The sequence below is a fragment of the Penaeus vannamei genome, chromosome 2, assembly GCF_042767895.1.
Source record: "Penaeus vannamei isolate JL-2024 chromosome 2, ASM4276789v1, whole genome shotgun sequence".
NCBI classification, from domain to species: Eukaryota; Metazoa; Arthropoda; class Malacostraca; order Decapoda; family Penaeidae; genus Penaeus; species Penaeus vannamei.
In genome coordinates, this window is record NC_091550.1 from 2,495,124 (window position 1) to 2,515,123 (window position 20,000).

At 35.6% G+C, this 20,000-nt stretch overlaps 2 protein-coding genes across 2 annotated transcripts in view; one reads left to right on the forward strand and one right to left on the reverse strand.

Moving 5' to 3' along the window:
• LOC113803043 (tRNA (32-2'-O)-methyltransferase regulator THADA) overlaps positions 1–13,071 on the forward strand; it is a 13,385-nt gene extending 314 nt beyond the window's left edge. Inside the window, exons 2-16 of the mRNA XM_070128480.1 lie at positions 1,469–1,593; positions 1,817–1,922; positions 2,210–2,355; positions 2,601–3,110; positions 3,496–3,691; positions 4,053–4,237; positions 4,517–4,689; positions 5,778–6,840; positions 7,059–7,172; positions 7,366–7,516; positions 8,041–8,261; positions 8,487–8,699; positions 8,941–9,108; positions 10,032–10,192; positions 11,006–13,071. Of these exons, the coding sequence (XP_069984581.1) occupies positions 1,513–1,593; positions 1,817–1,922; positions 2,210–2,355; positions 2,601–3,110; positions 3,496–3,691; positions 4,053–4,237; positions 4,517–4,689; positions 5,778–6,840; positions 7,059–7,172; positions 7,366–7,516; positions 8,041–8,261; positions 8,487–8,699; positions 8,941–9,108; positions 10,032–10,192; positions 11,006–13,031 (5,514 nt within the window). The 5' untranslated portion in view covers positions 1,469–1,512 and the 3' untranslated portion in view covers positions 13,032–13,071. The remainder of the gene's footprint in view (positions 1–1,468; positions 1,594–1,816; positions 1,923–2,209; positions 2,356–2,600; positions 3,111–3,495; positions 3,692–4,052; positions 4,238–4,516; positions 4,690–5,777; positions 6,841–7,058; positions 7,173–7,365; positions 7,517–8,040; positions 8,262–8,486; positions 8,700–8,940; positions 9,109–10,031; positions 10,193–11,005) is intronic.
• Positions 13,072–15,381: 2,310 nt separating this feature from the next.
• LOC113803034 (selenoprotein F) lies at positions 15,382–18,398 on the reverse strand. The gene is given in 5 exon segments (XM_027353742.2): positions 15,382–16,001; positions 16,179–16,227; positions 16,557–16,672; positions 16,877–17,001; positions 18,251–18,398. Coding segments are annotated over 5 exon segments (516 nt in total). The 5' UTR covers positions 18,299–18,398; the 3' UTR covers positions 15,382–15,823.
• Between the last annotated feature and the right edge of the window lie 1,602 nt (positions 18,399–20,000).

The window sequence follows — 20,000 nt, forward strand, 5'->3', positions numbered from 1 at the left end:
CTAATGATAGAGTGTATGTGTATTTCCATTGCATAGTTAAAGAAAGCTGGATATTTTAGGCTAAAATAAGTATTCACTCTGCTGAATCAGAATGAGAAAGCAACTTCCGTGTTTTTTGAAACTTTATTTGGATGAAAAAGCATTAGATATATGACTCTCAAACGGAACAGGAGTGTATATTGTTCTATGTTATTGATATTTATAACTTAAATAGTTTAACTATCACGTTACAATGTTTACCACAGTAAATTACTATTATTATGCAACATTAGGGAAAACACCTCTGGACCATGTAAAAAATTCTCCCCCTAGATTCACATGACTAAATCTGAGAAGAATTTCTTCAAATGATCCAAAGGCCCCTTTTACATTCCTTTTTTGTCCTTGATTTTAGTATTCAGTAAATGGGGTGTCGTCTGCTTATGGAATGTTGCCACTCATATTAGGACATTATATCACATCTCTGACTACATTCCTCAAGGCCTTATCTGAATATACATGATGGTAAAGGATCCACTGAGTTTGGTGGATCTAAAGATGTGTCTTCAGTCAAGCCATGGAAGTTTACAACAAAAAGGGATAAATTTCAGAACTTGTGAGAAGAATAGTTGTTTTCAGGAAGACTTTCTATTGTGTATTGTCTTCTAATACACAATAGAATCCTGTATGTAGTTAACATGAGAATTGGTTATATGTGATTATGGTGCTCATAAATATCCTGTGTAATTTAGTTAATGTGTGTAATGCCAACTGTCATCCTCATATCTTGTATATGGAAATAAATGTTGGGGATGTAATATTTATAGAAAGAAATATGAGATGGTTTAGGTAAGTACTATATGGCAGATATTTATCATATGATGCCAATATATTCACTAAGGTGATTAATGTAGCAAATTCATTCGAAAGATGATATAAGTCTTGAAATCAAGCTAGAAGGTATGTAGAAGAGAGGGGTATTTAAGAATGCAGATAATGAAGCACAAAGCAATAGATGGAACAGAAAGGGGTTGCTGAAAGGGAAGATGACAGATACAAGGTGTTTTTTTTGCCTTGTTTTAGTTACCCCTCCTTGCATTCCCATGTGATAGCCCTTCTTTGCTTGTCTTCCCTTCAGTCCTGCAACCTTATGGCTTATTTGTCTTTCTTGGCCTTTTGATATCCGTCTTTCTGTTGTATCCTGATATTTCATTCATGTCATAGAAGATATATTACTCTCCCTCCTCTCACTTACAGTATCTAACTAGTTTTGAAAACTGTCATTTCCTCTTTCAAACAAATTTATTCAACTGATGATATACACTTATTTATTGACTGCTTATTGATCCTGTGTGTATGACAAAAATTAGATGCTCTTAGATCAAACGATGCTTTCCAAATCATATGTTTCCTCAAGTTTTGCTTTTTCCTTCTCATACAGCTTCTTTTGGATTTGTGTTATTTGGTAACTACTTGTTACTACCAACAGAATTACAGTGCAATAAATGAGTGCAGAATATTGATATATCAGCAATGGACACCATTCTACAAGAAGCAGTACCAAAACTTTTTGGTGAAGATGTGAATCAGAAGATAGTTAGAAGAATCAGTAAGGTTAGTGTGGTTGAGTCATACTTGGTTGAGGTATTCACATAAATGCATATGTAAATGAATGTATGACACATTTTTACAATCTAAGAAAATTAGGATGAATTATACCCAAAATTGGTATTGATATTTCCAAATACTGCCAAGTTGTTTGATGAAGGCTGGTGATAAATTTATATGTGTGATGTACACAGTATTTGTTTTTATCATAATGTAATATTTTTTCAAGGATCTGGAGAATCTAAAGGACTCTGATCAGGAACTGCTGGTGGAGGAGATCAGTTCCAACTTCAGAAAGTTGTTAAATGATGATCCTGGTAAAGCACTTGTTACTGGTAAGTGTTTTATTCTCAATATGTCTCCTTGTTATATTTGTCTCAGAGTTTATAATGGTTCATATCTAATTACATTTCTATCATTGTGTGTGTGTGTGTGTGTGTGTGTGTGTGTGTGTGTGTGTGTGTGTGTGTGTGTGTGTGTGTGTGTGTGTGTGTGTGTGTGTGTGTGTGTGTGTGTGTGTGTGTATGTGTGTACATGTAAGTGTGTGTGTAGTAAATAGTGATTATTATTGTTTAGGTTTTCATTGATGACATCTAATTGCTGATTTTCTTTCTTTATTTAGCAACTTTGCTAACAGACGGAAACCACATTCTCAAGAGAGGTTTGTCTCCATGTGTAGAAGAAGTCCTTAAAGTTTGCTGTATCAAGATTGATTCCCTACACGTAGCAGACTCAAGAAAACAGTCAGAATTTCACATTGCTGTAAAGGTACTTATATTGAGAGTTCTGTTCTGTGAATGGGAATAAAGATCCTATATTCCAGACATTTCAAATAACTAACTGGAAATGTAAGTTTATGTCAGCTTCTCCTTGCAGAATTGTATGTTGCTTGTGTTATATATTTATATATAAAGAATAAAAGTTATTTGTATGTGAAGCTTTTTATTTTATTGTTGTTATTTTCTTGATTATGCATATTTTTTCATTGATTTTCCCCCACTATCTTTTCCCAGGCAGTATATGGCATTGTTCAGTATGTTCTCCCTCTGGAAACTGAAATAGTCCAGGACCTTGCATTGCAACACCAGCTGAAAGCCGTTTGTGTGTCACTTCTAAGAGCGGTTGTAAGCAATAAGTTACCATCTGACTGCAGCTTGATTGTATCAACTTCATTGTGCATTACCTCAGCTCTGCTTTGTACGAGGGATGTGGAATTGAATTTCTTAAAGCTGATATGTGTTGTAAGCCAAGCACAGACTCTGAAAGGAAAATCTGAAGACAGTGAATGGTCTCTTCCTGATATTGAAATAGAGGAATTGAAAGAATTTTGTAGAGGGATAACACCATCTCTCCCTATTGTTTTGATGTTTTATGGACTATTCAATTCAAATGCTACTTGGTTATATTCATCCAGTGGTAGAGGAAGTGACAGTGAAATGAACACTCCATTTCTCTATGAAGTGCATCCAGTGATCATGAAGATGTGTAAATCTGCAGCCAGCTATACGTTTCAGGCATTTCAGGTAGGTTTTGACATTGGTGTTGTTTAGGTAAGGTACGTACCACAATGTTAATACTAAGACATGAATGAGAATGATGAAAAATCAAAAATTATGTACTTAGCAACCAGTATACAGTATTAATACCATTGATGTTTTCAGCAGAAGCACAAGTAACTGACGGTCCTCTTGGATGTGTATATAATGCTCCATTACTTTTCTGTATAGTCTAACTGAAAGACAGTAAAATTAGTTTTATGGGAAAATGTGACAAAATTTAATCTATTTGAGGGGGGGGCGGGGGACATAGAGGCAATCAGTATAATTACAGTATGTGTGGGACTTATTTACTTCAGTCTCAATAGATGCAGTACAAACAGGAGATAGACTTTACATTCTAAATCCACAGGTGCTTCACATGTGGCTTGTGTGTGTGAGGAAGTACGGTAACTTGTTAAAGGAAGTAGAATGTGATAAGGAAGAAAAAACAGGATGTAGCCTCAAGCAGCAGCATCCAGCGTCCTGGTCAATATTCATGCTCCAGGCTAATGATAGCAATACTATATTCCATCTTTTGAATTCTAATTGGGAAAATCCAGCTAAAGGTGAGTGAAAGTGATGGTTAATAAGCTAAATATTTTGGTTTATTTTGATTATGATCAGTGTTTGAATGCTTAAACATTTTCTGTATGTATTTTTTATTATCTTCATTATCTTCTGGATCTAAAGGGACTGTCACTTGGAGGGGGGGGAGATATAGGTTACTGTTGTCAGAATATAGGCTAGGCTGGTTTTAAGTAACTATATGTATACAGAATTGCCTATTTGAAAATTATGGATAAAATAACTGTGAAACACTTTATCAGATGTCCTTTTGTTTATCCATTGTTAATTCTTCAATTGTCATCCGTATCATAGTGACAAAAACTTATTCAACTTCGTATATTATCATTGATATTTTTACAGGTGTGAGCGATGTTGTATACACATGTATGTCAGAGTTATTAGAGCTGCATGATGACAGACAACCAGGTCAAGCCAAAGTGCTAGCCAGCAATATGCTAGATGCTCTCGTCACTTCTGCTGCATGGACATCGAAGAGCACTTACCCACCTCTAGGCTTGGCCATTTCTTTTGTAGGGGCAAATGAGGTAGGTTTGATTGTGACAGGGATCCTCGGTATGAGTGAAAGCAAATTTCTCCTAAATGAAACTGACTGATGTTTAGAATCACATCTCTTAAGGCTTCAATATATGGTAATTTGGTATGATTCTTAATTTTTTTCCTATTAGATGTTCTAGCTTATAAGCCCATCATTTATTATGTGAATGGATGAGTCAGGTCCTTAGGCATATACTGCTAATTAATGTTACAACAATGATCCATGATTTTCATACTTTATAGATAACAAAGGATTTTTTTCCCTTCAGGCTCTACAGCAGCATCCGGTATTAGCAAATGGTTTGACAGAGTCTCTTAAGGTGAACCATCTGGCCTCAGCTGGCACTAATGTGTACAAAATAGTGCTTAGTCAGTTATCTGTCAATGCTTGGCATCAGCATTTCCTCCATATCATTTGTGATGGTTTACACAGCCAAGAAAGGTAATCTGCGTCCAAGACTTGGTTTGATATTTCATGCATATTTTCCTTGTTCAGAAATGAAATGTTCTCTGATGACAATGAATGAATAGATTTATGTCTTAGTGCTGTTGGCTAAAAAGAAATGGGATAGGATGTTATCTCGTAACTATTTAGTGCATTCAAGAATAGAAATATAAACCCAACTATTGAATGAACAAAAGGAAAACAGTATGTGTGAATATTTACCCGTTTAGTTAAGTTTTAGACACAATATTGTATGGGCATTATAACCATAGGGAGGTGTTTATAGGTCCCATTTGTTAGTGTTTGTCATATCAGAAAATAATGTTTTTATTTTTGAGTATCATGAAGTATCTTTAAAAATGATGTAAATCAAACTTCAATTGTTTCTTCACATCAATATTTATATAAAAATGCCAAGCAAGATAAAAATATACATACACATGCCTTCTTTTTCTTAGTATTTCAGCCTGTTACTCATGAGACACATTTAACCCTTTGGTACGAGGAATGCGTGTACACATGCACTCCCAGCAGCTCCACAAAGGCTTAGTCACCAAAATGGACTCAGTTACTTGGTTTACTTGACCTCATTTGATTACATTTTTCATAGAATATTTTGAAAGATATGCTGTTATTTTTATTAGTATTACATTGTTACAATGTAACAATAGTGTATATGTGGTAAAAACTTTTTTTTTTTTTTTTTTTTTTTTTTTTTCCTCAAAATGTGAAGGAATGGGGTAAACTGGTGAAATTGGTAAGATTAGTAACTGACTACTTGGTGATTAAGTATATTTGAAGCCATCTATGTGTAAACAAAATTAATAAAACTAAACCATCACCTATCACCTATGGGTTGATTAGCTCATAATTGTTTGGTTCAAAATATGAATGAGAAATTTGCCAAGAAATTAATTAAATTTTGTTTAAGAATTAGTCATTTTTAAACACAGTTGTACTGCAGTGTTACTAGGTTGAATTCTACCCTGATATTATTAGAGTGGCTGCAAATTTCATCAACTAGCTCTACCTGTATATAAGATAATCACCTGCTGTATTATCTCATTTAAATCTTATACTTACAGAATGATTCAACAACACATTCTCACTCTGTGGCTTCCACCCACTCTCCGTCAGTATGGCAGTGTATATCAAGAGCTGATAGCCTTGTGTCGGGACTGCTCTTCAGGCTGGCTTGCACGCATGGCTATCTTGAGAGTGGCTCGCAGTCTTGGTGTTTTGGATTTGGAAGATAATTCTGATGTAGAATTAGAGAGAAATGAAAGGCAAGAGGCAAGTGGAGGAGGTAATGGAATGAAAACAGAGTCTGTTATGGGCTGCGTCGAATCTGCTCTATGTTGTATAGATGAGGTGGTAAGGGGGGAAGCACTTGCTTTCCTGTGCTGTACTCAGAAGGGATCTCAGCCAATTTCCTCTAGAGAAAGTGAACTGTTGAGAGAGTTCTTTCAATGGAATATGAATATTGACTCGGCTCCATTCAGACAGAGTATCATCAAATGCTACAAAGCTCTTGTAATAAGACTTAGAGACACTTGCCATGCTGAGCTAAAGAAGTCGGGTTATAAAGCTAGTGATTCAAATGCTTCTTCAAGATCTGCACTGCTTGAGAATTTGCCTGTGCTGAAGGTGAACTGTGAATTTTTGATATGGCTTGTGCATTTTCTCCATGACAACCTTACACCTGAAGGAAATTACCAAAGAAGAATACTTTCTCTACAGTTATATAGAGAAACCCTTTTAGCATTTTATGAGAGTACAAAGTCGGGTAAATATTCCATAAGTGTAAGGTATGCAACTGCTTGTGGGTTTATTAATGCTATTGGAACATTTGAAGCAGTTCATAAGATTGTGGACTTGACGTTACCCTGGACGCAAGAAATATTACTTACATTATGTATGGATGAAATGAATGACATACGAGAAGAAGCTGAATGGACACTCAAAATTTTGGAGTATTCAGAAAATTCATTGTGTTATTCGGATGCTCATTTGTGGCTGTTGAGAGGATTGTCTATGTGCGATTCTCCAAAAGCAAGTACTGCCGAAAGTGGAGCTACTCTTGTAAAGGTTGTCACGTCAGCTTGTCACGCAAGGGGTCATGATATCACCACTATGCTGAAGTTAAGTGTTCTATGGTGAATTGAGTACATTCCTTAATCTTTATGTTTTGTGGAAAGTATGCTACAATTGCTCATATTGTGTTGATATCCCACTTATCCTTTAGGAAGGTTGTTGATTATTAATTCAAATCAGTTTTACTTGTATTATATCTGTCTTTTCATTGTCAGTAAGGTTGAAAGTCATTTGAAAAATGCTGAATTTCCCCCATATACTTGCAGGCTAAGGATTTTCAAAGCTTGTTGGCTTTCCTTTTTTATCGGGTAAAAGAGCAGTTTGAAGCTGCTCAGGACAACCTGCTACAAGCTTCACAAAGGGGTCCAATCCATGGATCTTTAATGGTAAAAGCATGAGATGTCCCCTTTAAATGATAAGTAATTTTTTCAGTTATCTCTATCAGAATCATACGTAACAAAGCATCTGCATTTCTCTGACACAGATAATTAAGTTAATTTATGTTTCTTCTATACTGTAAGCAATGCTTAATTATTTTTTAGTATGTTGATCATGTTCTAAAATATATTTCTTTGACAGGCTTTAGGTTATTGCTTATGCAGAGATGTATTAACTACAACAATGTCAAAGGGCGAGGTGCTGGAATTCATGACAAACCTAACAGACTTGTTAATTGATATAATTGAATACATGCTCTCCAAACTGGCATGTGCATCTCCTAATGGATCAGGTATGTTGCCTTTTGATATGTAACACTTGTGAATGGATTTTTATTATATCCTTAATCTATTGCATTCTATTCTAACTTTACTGTGGATCTATGTGTATTATGTGATGAATTTTATGTGTATTAACCATTTATGGACCACATATATTTTCTGTATCCCCAAAATAGTGCTTTGTCTTTTTTGGCTCATATGTATGTGACAAAAATCCCAGGTCATATTTCCGTGCAGTTAATCCAGTTCATGTAATTATGCAATCATTGAGAGTAATTTGTCATGTAACCAATAGCTAACTGAGCTTAGCCACTCTCAGACTTGACTATTCAACATCCCATACGCTTCTCTGAGAAAAGGTGACATTATAGATTCATCAGATCTAAAGCAAAAGGTCCTGAATTTAGTTTCTCATATTGAAAGCCAGAGGAATCTTGTGTAACAATTTTGTCATCTTAGGAAATATGATATTAATTGTCATTCTCCATTCATTCAGAAGAGGTCACATGTAGAAAATGATATCTCCTTATTGCAGCTTTTGCACCATCCTTTGCCGAGATGGGAGAATCAATCGAAATGATCATAAAGGAATGTGAGAGCAAAGGTGTAGAAGGGAACCCATATGGAGAAGAGCACCTCCAGCACCAAGAAAATGTGGATATAACAGTGGAAGAGGAAGAAGAGGTGGATATAGAAGATAATGCTATCTCTGGGAACCATCAGTTGATTCTGGCATGCTGTTGGCAAACCATGAAGGTCAGTTTTCTCTAAAAGATTGCTCAGATGTGCAATTTAAGGGAAATATTTGATTGAATCAGATAAGATTTTATTATCAGTAAGGTAAAAATCATTGGAAAACATATTTTCAGTTACTCAAATACTAGATGATGTTGAAATACTCAAGTGGGCTGCTGTACAAATAATTATTTGATATGCATTTTTAAGGATAGATATAAATAGACTGTTACACTCACATTACAGGCCTGTTGTGCTGTAACAAGTATGAGTGTCACACACTGGATAAGACATCTCAGTGAAAGTCTTGTGGAGAAATTGCTTCATGGTGTTGTTGTGAGGGTCCTCACAGGCACCAGACACAAGGGGGCAATGGAGGCTGCCAGAGCATCTTATGGTCAGCTCTGTTCTGTTCTCCTCAGCAGCAACAGCAACCTTGGCCATCTCATATACAAACAGGTGTGTTTTAATAGATTCCATTACTGTTATTCTCCAGACATGGTTGATTTCACACATATATGGATTGCAAAACAAGAGAATGCAGGATTTTGCAAGTTTTCTTTTTTTCTGAAGTATATTATGTTTATTAGTTAGAAATACTGTATGTTTTATGTTGTAAGTTCAGATAAACTTATGTTGCAGCTGCTCTATTTGTCACAGAAATGTCTTTAAACCAAGACCACTTTATTTCTATCCACAGGTGAATGAAGTCCTTGATCACATAGAATCAGGAGCTCAAACTTCAGTGACTCGTCGTGCGGCAGGAATTGCAATGATGATGCAGGTCGCCTGTGGGGCAGCACCTCGCACTAATGTTGATCTCATTAATACAACTGTTTTGAGGCTAATTCGTATTAGTCAGTCTGAAGTAAGTTAACAGAAATCATGTGTGCATTCTAGAAAAATAAAAAAGATATTTATATAGGAGAATAATTTCATAATTTTAAATGCTTGTCATCATTACTTTTACTCACTATGTATGATAATGCATTGCCACAAGTATGTCAGTTGCCTGTGGCACATGTAGAGAGAGAGAAAAGTGTAGGATCAAGTGGAGGAGGTGGAAAACAATGATAATCACTTTTCATTGCCTTCATATTTCTTTAAGACCTTAGACAGCCATGCCCTTTGATAACATAGCAGCATTAAAGCTATGTCCACACAAAGGCAAGTGCCATTACCCACTATATGTAACATATTGTGGGATAAACATGGTGGACGGTTGACAAAACATCAAAATACTCTTGTCTAACTGGCATCTGAACACAAGATAAGTGTATTTCATTGTGACTAAAACCTGCAGCCCAGGAATTGCTCAGTCAGGGAACATGAAATGAGGGATGTACTCTCAGCAGGGAGTGCATGTATGAGTTCTGCCTCTTTTGTGAACATGGGTTTACTTTACACTTACCCTACTGCCAAGGTGAATAAAATCAGAGTAAGCTGGAACAAATTAGGGTGTTGTTGATACAGTACATGTAAAGAGTAATATTTTGCATTGTATTATGACAAGGTAAACTGTTATGTGAAAGGTTTGGATTCATCACTTTTTAATCAGATATTTTTGAGAAGGAATCAAAAAATGTCTGCCATTGCATGCCACTCCATATTTCCTCCAGAAAATGCATCCAGTTTTCATGTACAGAGTTCTGTTTTGCAAAGGCAGAGGCTATGTTTGTGTATAGCTATATGGCACAAATATGGGATCAGCTCTAAAGATGCCCAATTATTCCATAATTTTCAGAAATATGTCATTATACAGATTTTTTTTCCCTTCTACAATTTGTACAGTATGAAGAACAGAACACAGTAGATGCATCTCCGGTTCTGGCACTTCACATGCTACAATCTCTGGTGTTGCATGCTCCCTTAGCACACCATCTGCTTCTCCACCTCCCTGCTATTACCAGTACCTGTCTGCAGGCCTTCATCAACCACTCATGGGCACTAAGGTAAGGGTCTTTGTGTCTTCTCTTGTGTCTAAGATATTATGATAATCAGAAAATTAGATGCAGAGATAGGAACAAACACTTTTTTCTTTTTTGTTCTTCATCATCAGAAGGTGCATTATTTTTGTTTGAATCCTGAAAGCCTGGTATCATTCCCATGGAAGGCCATTAGGACCATCTTAATAAAAGTGTGGGATCAAGTGATACTCAGAGCATTTTATCTCCCTCTTTTATATCCTCCCATTTTCATTACAAGATATAGGAAGCTCCATTTCACATTGTACTTTGTCTTGTCCTAACCTGACTTTCAACTACCCATCAAAACCTACCTACCCACTCCTGCCCACCCCAGTGCATAAACCTTATCTTTTCACAGCTTGGAATATGTTTGATATTATTAACATGATTCTTGCATGTTATGATATTGGAAATCATGTCTTCTTGACCTTTCATTGCCCATACCTGCCCACCTCATAGTAGCATGTCTTAGTATGTTTTCAGTATGTTTGGTAAATATTGATATTAGCACAAGAAACATGTCTTCTGGCGTAGGAAATCTTGCCTTGTCTTTTGGCTGCCAATTCCCAGAAAAATGCCCTGAGGTATGTATAGTAATAGGGAAAAAAATTGCCAGGTTTGTAGTAGGACCATAGGTTCAGAGGCCAGGGATATCAAAATCCCAGCATAACAATATTTTCTTTTATCTAAAATGATAAAAAAAGAATAGTGAAAAGATAGTTGTTTTCATATAAAAATATATCTAACAGATTCATCACGCATTATAGTGTCTTCTTTCCTGTTTTTCTTCTTTTACAGGAATGCTGCTCTGCAACTGTATGGGGCTGTAGTGCCAAGAATGGTTGGACAGAAGAAGGTACGAGATGATTCATCTGTACTGAACAGTCTGACAGCACCAGAGTTCCTAGCCAGGCACCCATCTCTGGCTCAGTCCCTGTTGAAGATGCTCATGGAACCAGGAGCTTTGGAAGAAGAGACACTCCAAAATAAGGAGAGCTCTTCAGAATCTGAGATTATGGAGAAAAGAAGCAGTTGTAAGATTTCCTGTGTGCCTGGGGACAGTATGTCTATTAAGGTGTCCTCTAGCTTAGTACCTGTGCTCAGCTTGTTAGCAAGATTGTCACCAGGCACAGGATTACAACAGAATGCTGAGGTAAATGACATACTCCAGTGTTACCGAACTGAGACAACACGGCTTTTAGAATCACCCATACACACTGTGCGCAGATTAGCCTCTCTGGCTGTTGTTGCCCTTACTCCGTCAGAGGATGTGTTACAACTAGTTCACAGCCATGTTGAACTTCTGGAGAGACAAGGTAAAATAAGTAATAATCAAACTCATGGAAGTCTGCTGACATTAACGAATATCCTGACGAGTTACCCAGACATCCAAAATAATTCTACAGTAAGAGAAAAGATAACTTTAACATTATTAAGCTTGATTAACTCAGAACACAGATGTTATGTTAACACTGTCCTTGCAGTGAGAATTTGCCAGTTGCTGAAAACAGATGTTAATTTTGGGAAATCTGTGGCAATTCATACTGCTCACCCAGGAGCAGCAGAGTACTGTCAGCTCCTCAGCAAAATGAAAATGAAAGAAGTAACGAGTAATGAAATGAGAGAATGTTTAATATCTTGGATTTCAGATCATGATATGGAAGAAATCTGTTTCGATTATATGCAGGAACACATAGGACAATATAAGAATAGCCCATGGTTGAAAGATATTGAAAAGCTCTTATGGGAAAAACTGGAACACCATACCACAGTACGGTGGAGTCCAGTTCTAAACACTCTATATTCAATTATCAAAGAACAAGGATATGTAACCCACACCCCATCTAAAGATAGCTTAAAGACCGTTTTGCACTTGCTCAAGGGATACCATGGGGTTAAAGTAGCAGCTCAAACACTCAGGGTTGTGTCATATCTTTTCAAATGCATAAGCTGCAGTCAGTGGCCAAACACTGAGATCAGAACAGAGATACTAAGTGCTTTCTCATCATTAGTCAGTAAATATGCCGCGCCAACCTCTACCGAAGATTACAGGTTGGCGGCAAGTGATGCTTTAAGGGTTGCCCTGAGAACATTGTTATTTAGTGGGCCTAAATTACAACCTCTCTACTGTGAACAACTAGTCTATGCCTGTGTTGAGCTCTTGCAAGATGAAGATTCCACCATCAGAGATTCTGCTTGTCACATAGTGGAGTCTCTTAGGAAAAGCAGGAGTCAGAATCTGGAAAGAGTTTCCACAGAAATTAATGATTTGTCATCAGAAACCATTAATTTACTTCATCCAAATCTCTCTCTAAGGGAATATTTTGGACTCTTAGCCTCTTGGAGTGCCAGTAGGAAAGACTGGGCCTTTCTGAGAATATTATGGAGATTATCTAGCAACCAGCAGCAAAGCCCTGCTATATCTAGCAGAGACGGAGAGAGTACTCTTAAACCCAAGTCGTATCTCTTTCAGTCACATACCATGAATTTATATAAAGAGCCAAAACATGTAAGTATTATGACATCTGAATTGTTATTGAAGGTTCTGAAGGACCACAAAAGCTCAATACAATATGAGGAATGTGTGTGGCTTACAGAGGAATGTCAGCAGCTTAACAAACAGGGGGAGATTCTTCACCATCAGCTGTCCAGCAGTCCAGTACTAGCCTTACAGAAAGAGTTGCTTGTTGCAGTTAGCACGTATATACTCGCTTATGAGACTTTATTACAGATTAGTACGATTTTTAATGTTCAACTAGATCTTGCTTTTCCAATTTCATGGAATTCTAGCAAGTTTTGCACTGTTGATTTCAAGTGTAAATAGTGTAAATATTTTTAAGAGTAAATTATACAATGGGTTGAAACATAGTTTTTCACTATCAAACCTCATTCACTTTCCAGTTTAAGTATGAAAAAGTCTGTTTGGTCTGGTTTTATTCTTTCCTATTTGCGTGTGTTAACATGATTCATGGAGCATAAGTCATACTGTTGAACAGAAAGCATGATAGCTGGAAAACATTGATTTATGAAAGATGTAGCCATGTAATGAATCTTGTATAAAGTTCTCATCATTATTGCACAATAGACAAAAAATGAAAGAGTAATTTTGACTCTTAAAATTCAACATTAAAACCTCAAGGACAGGAGGGCATAGTATCATAAAGGGTATAGAAGGGGTAGAGTTAATGATTAGGTGCTCTATGTCATCCATTGTATAGCAGTAGGACGGTAATAAAAAAGGTAAGTATGGCTAAAGGTGGAGAAGAAGGGTGAATGGGGTAAGATAGGAATAAGCAAGGGGATGTTAGATCAAGTGAAGGGTATGTATGTGTCTGTGGAAGACGGACAAGTTGGGAGGATAGGTAAGGGAATGCTGAGGTACGGGCTGCAGTAAAGCGTGGACAGGACAACAGAATGTGTGGTACTGAAAGAGGAACATTACATAAGGGGACATAGGAGCAGATCAGAACCTGACGGGAGAAGTTTTATCTATTTATTGAAAACTTTATGCCGTGTCAACATCTAAGGTGTGTAAGTGGTGTAAACAAAATATAGTAATAGAGCAAAAGCCCCAGGTAAGGAAAGGTCATATTGCTTTATGACAAAGTATTGTGGCAAAAAAGATAAAAATGAGTTAACAATTAGTACAAAATATGTTAAATGCCAAAGGTTGTAGAGTGCTGTAGATTAGTATGGTTGTGAAAAAGCTAAAAAGGGAATTGCAAACAGATTATGAAGGCCATTCACGACTGACACAAAGCCAGCCCTTCATCCTTTCTGCATGGCTCTAACACTTTAGGATGTGGACAGAAGGGTATGAAGAAAAGGGAAAACGAAAGGTCGAGAAGAAAAGACCATGGAAAATTAATAGAGGCAAGGCTTGAGGTCCAAGTTAGGGGTGATCCCCTACATTGGGCCCGTCTTTGCCTCCTAAGTTCCCCCACGACAACAATGGGCATGGGATTAGGGGGGTTGAAGGAGTGATGAGATGGGAGTGCGGAAGGCAGGTGTGGCATATAAGCAAGTGGCCAAGAACCGTCTTCCAGTATCTGTTCTGATGAAATGGAGCTGACCATGAAGAAATTGATAGGTTTAGAGTATGCAGTTTATTGGAGAGAAGAGTTGACTAGAAAGATTACCCTTGGACATGAAGGGAGGTCTAATAATATATATCCAGAAGGAAGGTAATATACACTGAAGAGCAGCCATTTGAAGACAACAGATGTGAAGTATCTCAACCCAACAACTAGGTATCATATATTAATTACAAAAATGATATGTTGTTTTCATGTATCAGATATATTATTATCAGAAATTTCCTTGGTATACTGACCTGAGTAACCGAATACTAACTGCGGGTGTCTTTAAATACTTTTATCATCCTTCTGCATGTGGATTATATGATATATACTGTTATATATTTTTGTTAAACTGCTGTTGAGGAATATAATATCCGCTATAAGTGCTCAGCCATTGAGTCAATTAGCAGGCCAAAGAGACCTTACCTGAAACGGTTTCCCAATGATATATATATATATATTTTTTACTCTTAATATTGCTGCTGCTGTTATTACTCGACATTATGATTACAGTGTTATTAACAGTACTAAATTTTTTTTTCCTAAAAAAATAAAGGAAAAAGGCTGAACAGGTGAGATAGGTAGGACAGGTAATTGACCCTTTTGTGTCCAAGCTCTTATTGTATAAAGACAAACTAAGCTCATAGTGGGCATGACGTGCAAATATAATATCCCTGATAGTAATGATTAATATTCTCTTGACAATGCTCATGCTCTGACAAATTTCAGGTCTTTACTTATCCAATTTTTAACAGTATAAAATACATATGTGATTAGAAATAGTAAACACACTTAGTGTGTATAGTGCCACAAACAATGTGTGTACCTGTCAGCTTCTTCATATGAAAGAGGGGCTTGGCTTAAGGCCAGATAGGGAAAAAGTTATAAGTCATTCACAAGCAGAAGCAATCCTTTGAAAAGTATTAACAGTATTATAACATTATCTCTCCTTGCTGTGTGCACTTGGAAAAAATTACCATAATGATCACCCAATATCTATATATATCAGTGTATAATTACAGCAAGGAGTAATTTACCGTAAGCAAGAGTTAAAGATTAAAGTTTAAGAAAATTAGGTTAAAATAAAAATCCAAATTTATATCAAAAAGGACTTTATTGTTACTGCACAAGGCAGCTGTAGTGCAGTCTCACAGAACAGAGACAGCTCCATCCGCGAGAACCCTCCAATTACGGTTTATGGTTCCCCCTTCATCACGCTTAATCCATGTCCCAGGAGACACTACACTCCGGAAGCCCCACACAGCAACAACTATTTCTCAGAGACTTCTTAACCTTAACATACTGGAAGTTCTGGCAATTCTTGATCTATAAAAGGAGTCTACAAAAGGAAAAAAAAGAAAAGAAAAGAAAAAAAAAAAAAGATTTCTTTGCAAATTTTTAACAAATGCACTAAATAGAATTACTATATAATATATAAAACCGAGGGTATCTAAGTACGAAATATCATAACAAATTTTCTTCTTTAAATTCTCAATGGATAAAAATCATTAAAGGTCATGGTTACGTAACAAATTCATTATAAAAGGTTAGATTCTTCAAAATCATCGGCTTCTTCCTCTTGTCCTGGCAGTATAAGATAGGTATTAAGGAACTCCTCCACGGAATCGGTGTTCCATTTATCGATTGCCAATGTTTCCATAACATCGCCATCCTCATCCATCAACTTAATGATGGGATCTGCCCCTCTTACATACCTGCAAGAAACACTTCTTTAATTTCGAGAACAGGAGAAAATGTACCTAAATTTTGTTTTTGATGAGTAAAAATAGCATCCACAGAAACTATGCAAGAAATTTCTCTTTCTCTGAATCATCCTAGAAGTTTCTAAACAAACCAACTACATTCCCATAAAGCAAAATTTTGATACTTACTTAATGGTAAGATTTGGGAAAGCCGCAGGTCGGTCACTCTTTACAAATGCTGAAAATAAAAAGCAAAAAATTCCTTACTCTCCTGCTCAATAAAGATCCCTTATGTTAATTATAGACAAAGGCTAAAATAGTATGTATTATCAACATTTTTTGGACACTGTAAAACCAAGTCAATATTGTGGAGAGAGACTAGGATACTAGATAAGAAGGAAGAAAATGGAAGAGGAGACTGACTTAAAAATGACAGAATGAGAGCAAAGAGGAAAATGAAGAGAGGTCGAGTAAGATATGAAGAAAAAGAAACAATAAAAAAGGGGTTGAAAAGGAACAAAATGACTTCCAGAATCCAATCCAATATTACAAACATCTGACTCTTACCCTGAACCTGCGGGAATGCTCCCAGTCGTCATCCACAGACCTCGAGGATGGCCCGTGGGTACTTTGTCGGGGTGGCATTTACGTCATCCACATTGCAGCACCCACGGCAATTTGCCCTGGTAGGTGACATTGTTTTGTGAAAATTGGGAAAAATATAAACAACTAACAATATTGGAATTTTTAACATTCTCAATTATATTCATGCATTATTAGCAATAATAAAAAAATAAAAAATACACAAATTCCTCATATTAGTATCATTAATATCAATCCTTTCATCAACAGGACTACCAACAAAAAGTAACCAATTGTGAACTCACTCCAGTACATCAAGGTTGAACTCCTTGAGAGTATCACAAGAAGAGCACAGGAGGTTAGCCTTGTTCAGGCCGACAGCGAAGCATTCCTCTGTGGACAGCTCCTGCACTGCCTCCACTATGGACAACTGTAAATATAAGATTTATTTTTGTAGGCAAACTTTGATACAAAATTACCATCCAGAAATCCCTTGCTACAAAATTATTAAAGTCTCATAAAAAGAAAAGTATTCGTTTCTGTTTTTTTCTTACCATCACACATCTTAAGGACAATACTGATAGGTATTACATCAACTTTACTGTATATTCTAAGAGGCATAAATTTTCTTTTTTAAATCAACATCTACTCTGTATCTGTGCTGGAATGACCATGCCTGTTGTTATTGAAATCCCCAGGCAAAGGCCATACTACACTCAAAAGTACTGCCAGGTATGTCTGGCCAGTTGTCGGAACTCAGTCATATAAACATGTTATGGGTATGCCTGACAGAATTTGCCCATTGAGGATTATGCCTGCTTGATATAGCTGATCATGTGGGCATAGACTTTGACTAAGACTTGACATTATAACTGAGAAATACTATCTGGTAAAACTATTTAACTTACATTTATGAAATAATCTACTACACTGATTGTATTCTGTGATTGCAATTTATTTTGATAAATAGACTTATGAAATTGGTATCATTATCAATAAAAATATTATATTCACAACTGAACAGATGTGTTAATGTTGCTGTGATCTGTCAAAAAAGACACTAACTGGTTCAAAAAATGGAAAACTTTGGCTAACAGCTATGAAGCCAATAGGACTGTCACTCAATCAAAAGTGTTAAATCATTTTATTTATATATATTTATTGGGAGAAAAGTGACCATACAGTACAAACTTTAAATTTGCATGTGAAATATATTCTTGTCCTCCTTTCTTGGCAATTTCCCATCAAATACATAATCAGTAAAAATTCTATCACATTGAATATATATAATGGGAACTTTGTTGGTAATACCAGGACAAGTTAAAGTACAGAAATGCCCCACATTGGCTTGGGAGAAACATCAATTAGAAATGAAAATAGAACAGTTACTTAGTGTACCGGTATTTCTTATGACAAAGTGCAGTATCATAATAATGTAAATTGACAAATAATACCTGTTATAAATGACAAATAGACATAATAGCAAATTAGAAATCATAGAAATCACCAAGGTATAAAAACAAATTTCAGTTCAATGTTGCAAACTAATTAAAAAAAAAATCAACTCGCTACATGAACCTCCTCAACTCATCCACTTGCTCAACCAGCCATAACACAACATCCGGCCAATAACTCCAAAAAGCCTGTTACTCTTCCATAAAACACAGAATATTCCCTACCAGCGTGGCCGTTATAAAGAGGCCTATCCCGCCGGGGTCGACCATCATGGTGAGGACGACTCGGCTGAGTTGTTGTTCCTCCTCCTGCTGTCAACACACGCACTGCTCGCTGATTGGCTGACGGTCGTGACGCCATTGATATGCTTTGATTTCATTGGTCGGCTGGTTTGTTTACGTCACGGAGGGGTAGCGTGTATAAAGAAAAGTTGTGTCTGGTTTGTACGTCATCTTGGAATGGTGTATAAAGGTGTATTTGTGTATATTTTTTAATTGGTATATGTTTCTGTTCTGTGTTCTGCTTGTTTTAGATGAAAACTAGATTTATTTGAATAAGTGTGGGGATTAATAGATGCGTAATTCTCGTGTTCAAAGGTATGAGTAGTTTTTTGTATTTTTTCTCTCATCATTATTACTTAAAAAAAAGGTGTGTGTGTCCATGTATATATATATATACATATATAAATATATATATATATATACATATATACAAATTTAATATACAAATACACATACAAATTTTATATATATTTTTTATATATACAGTATATACATACATACATACATATATATATATATATTTATTTATTTATATATATTTATATATATATTTATATATATATGCATATATATATATATATATATATATATATATATATATATATATATATATATGTGTGTGTGTGTGTGTGTGTGTATATATATATACATACAGGTATTTACGCGCACACACACACACACACACACACACACACACACACACACACACACACACACACACACACACACACACACACACACACACACACTCACACACACATATATATATATATATATATATATATATATACATATATATATGTATATATATATACATATGTATATATGTATGATTGAATGCATATATATATATATATATATATACATAAATGCATACATATATGCGTATATATATATATATATATGTATATATATATACATATATATATATATATATATGTATATAAATAAGTTTATATATATTTATATAAATATATATATATATGAATATATATATATATATATATATATATAAATATATTTATATATATATATATATATATATATATATATATATATATATATATATATATATATATATATATATATATATATATATATATGTATACACACACACACACACACACACACACACACACACACACACATATATATATATATATATATATATATATATATATATATATATATATATGTGTGTGTGTGTGTGTGTGTGTGTGTGTGTGTGTGTGTGTGTGTGTGTGTGTGTGCATGTATGTATGTATGTATATACATATATATATACATATATATATATACACGTACATACACACATTTTATATAAGAATATGCGGGACTTCTGTTTCGTCCTCGATGCTCTCCCTCACCCCCCCCCCCCCGGCCTAGCTCGAGGGCGCGAAATAGTCCCCCGAGAGCGAAATGAGCGCGGACTCAAAATGGCGGCAGTTGACGACTATCTCGGGACAAGGACGAAGCCAACAAAGATCGTAGTACTAGTAATCAATAATCATTATACAAATAATTATGTATATAATAATTAGGAAAAGTTAATGATGATGATGGTGATGATAATGAATAGTGGATTGATATTACCGGATTTTTAGAATTTTTATAGTGTTCGATTTGGGAAAAATGGTATAACTGTCCTATAAAAAACACACGTAATCTGATGTTTTCATTTCAGCTGATAGTA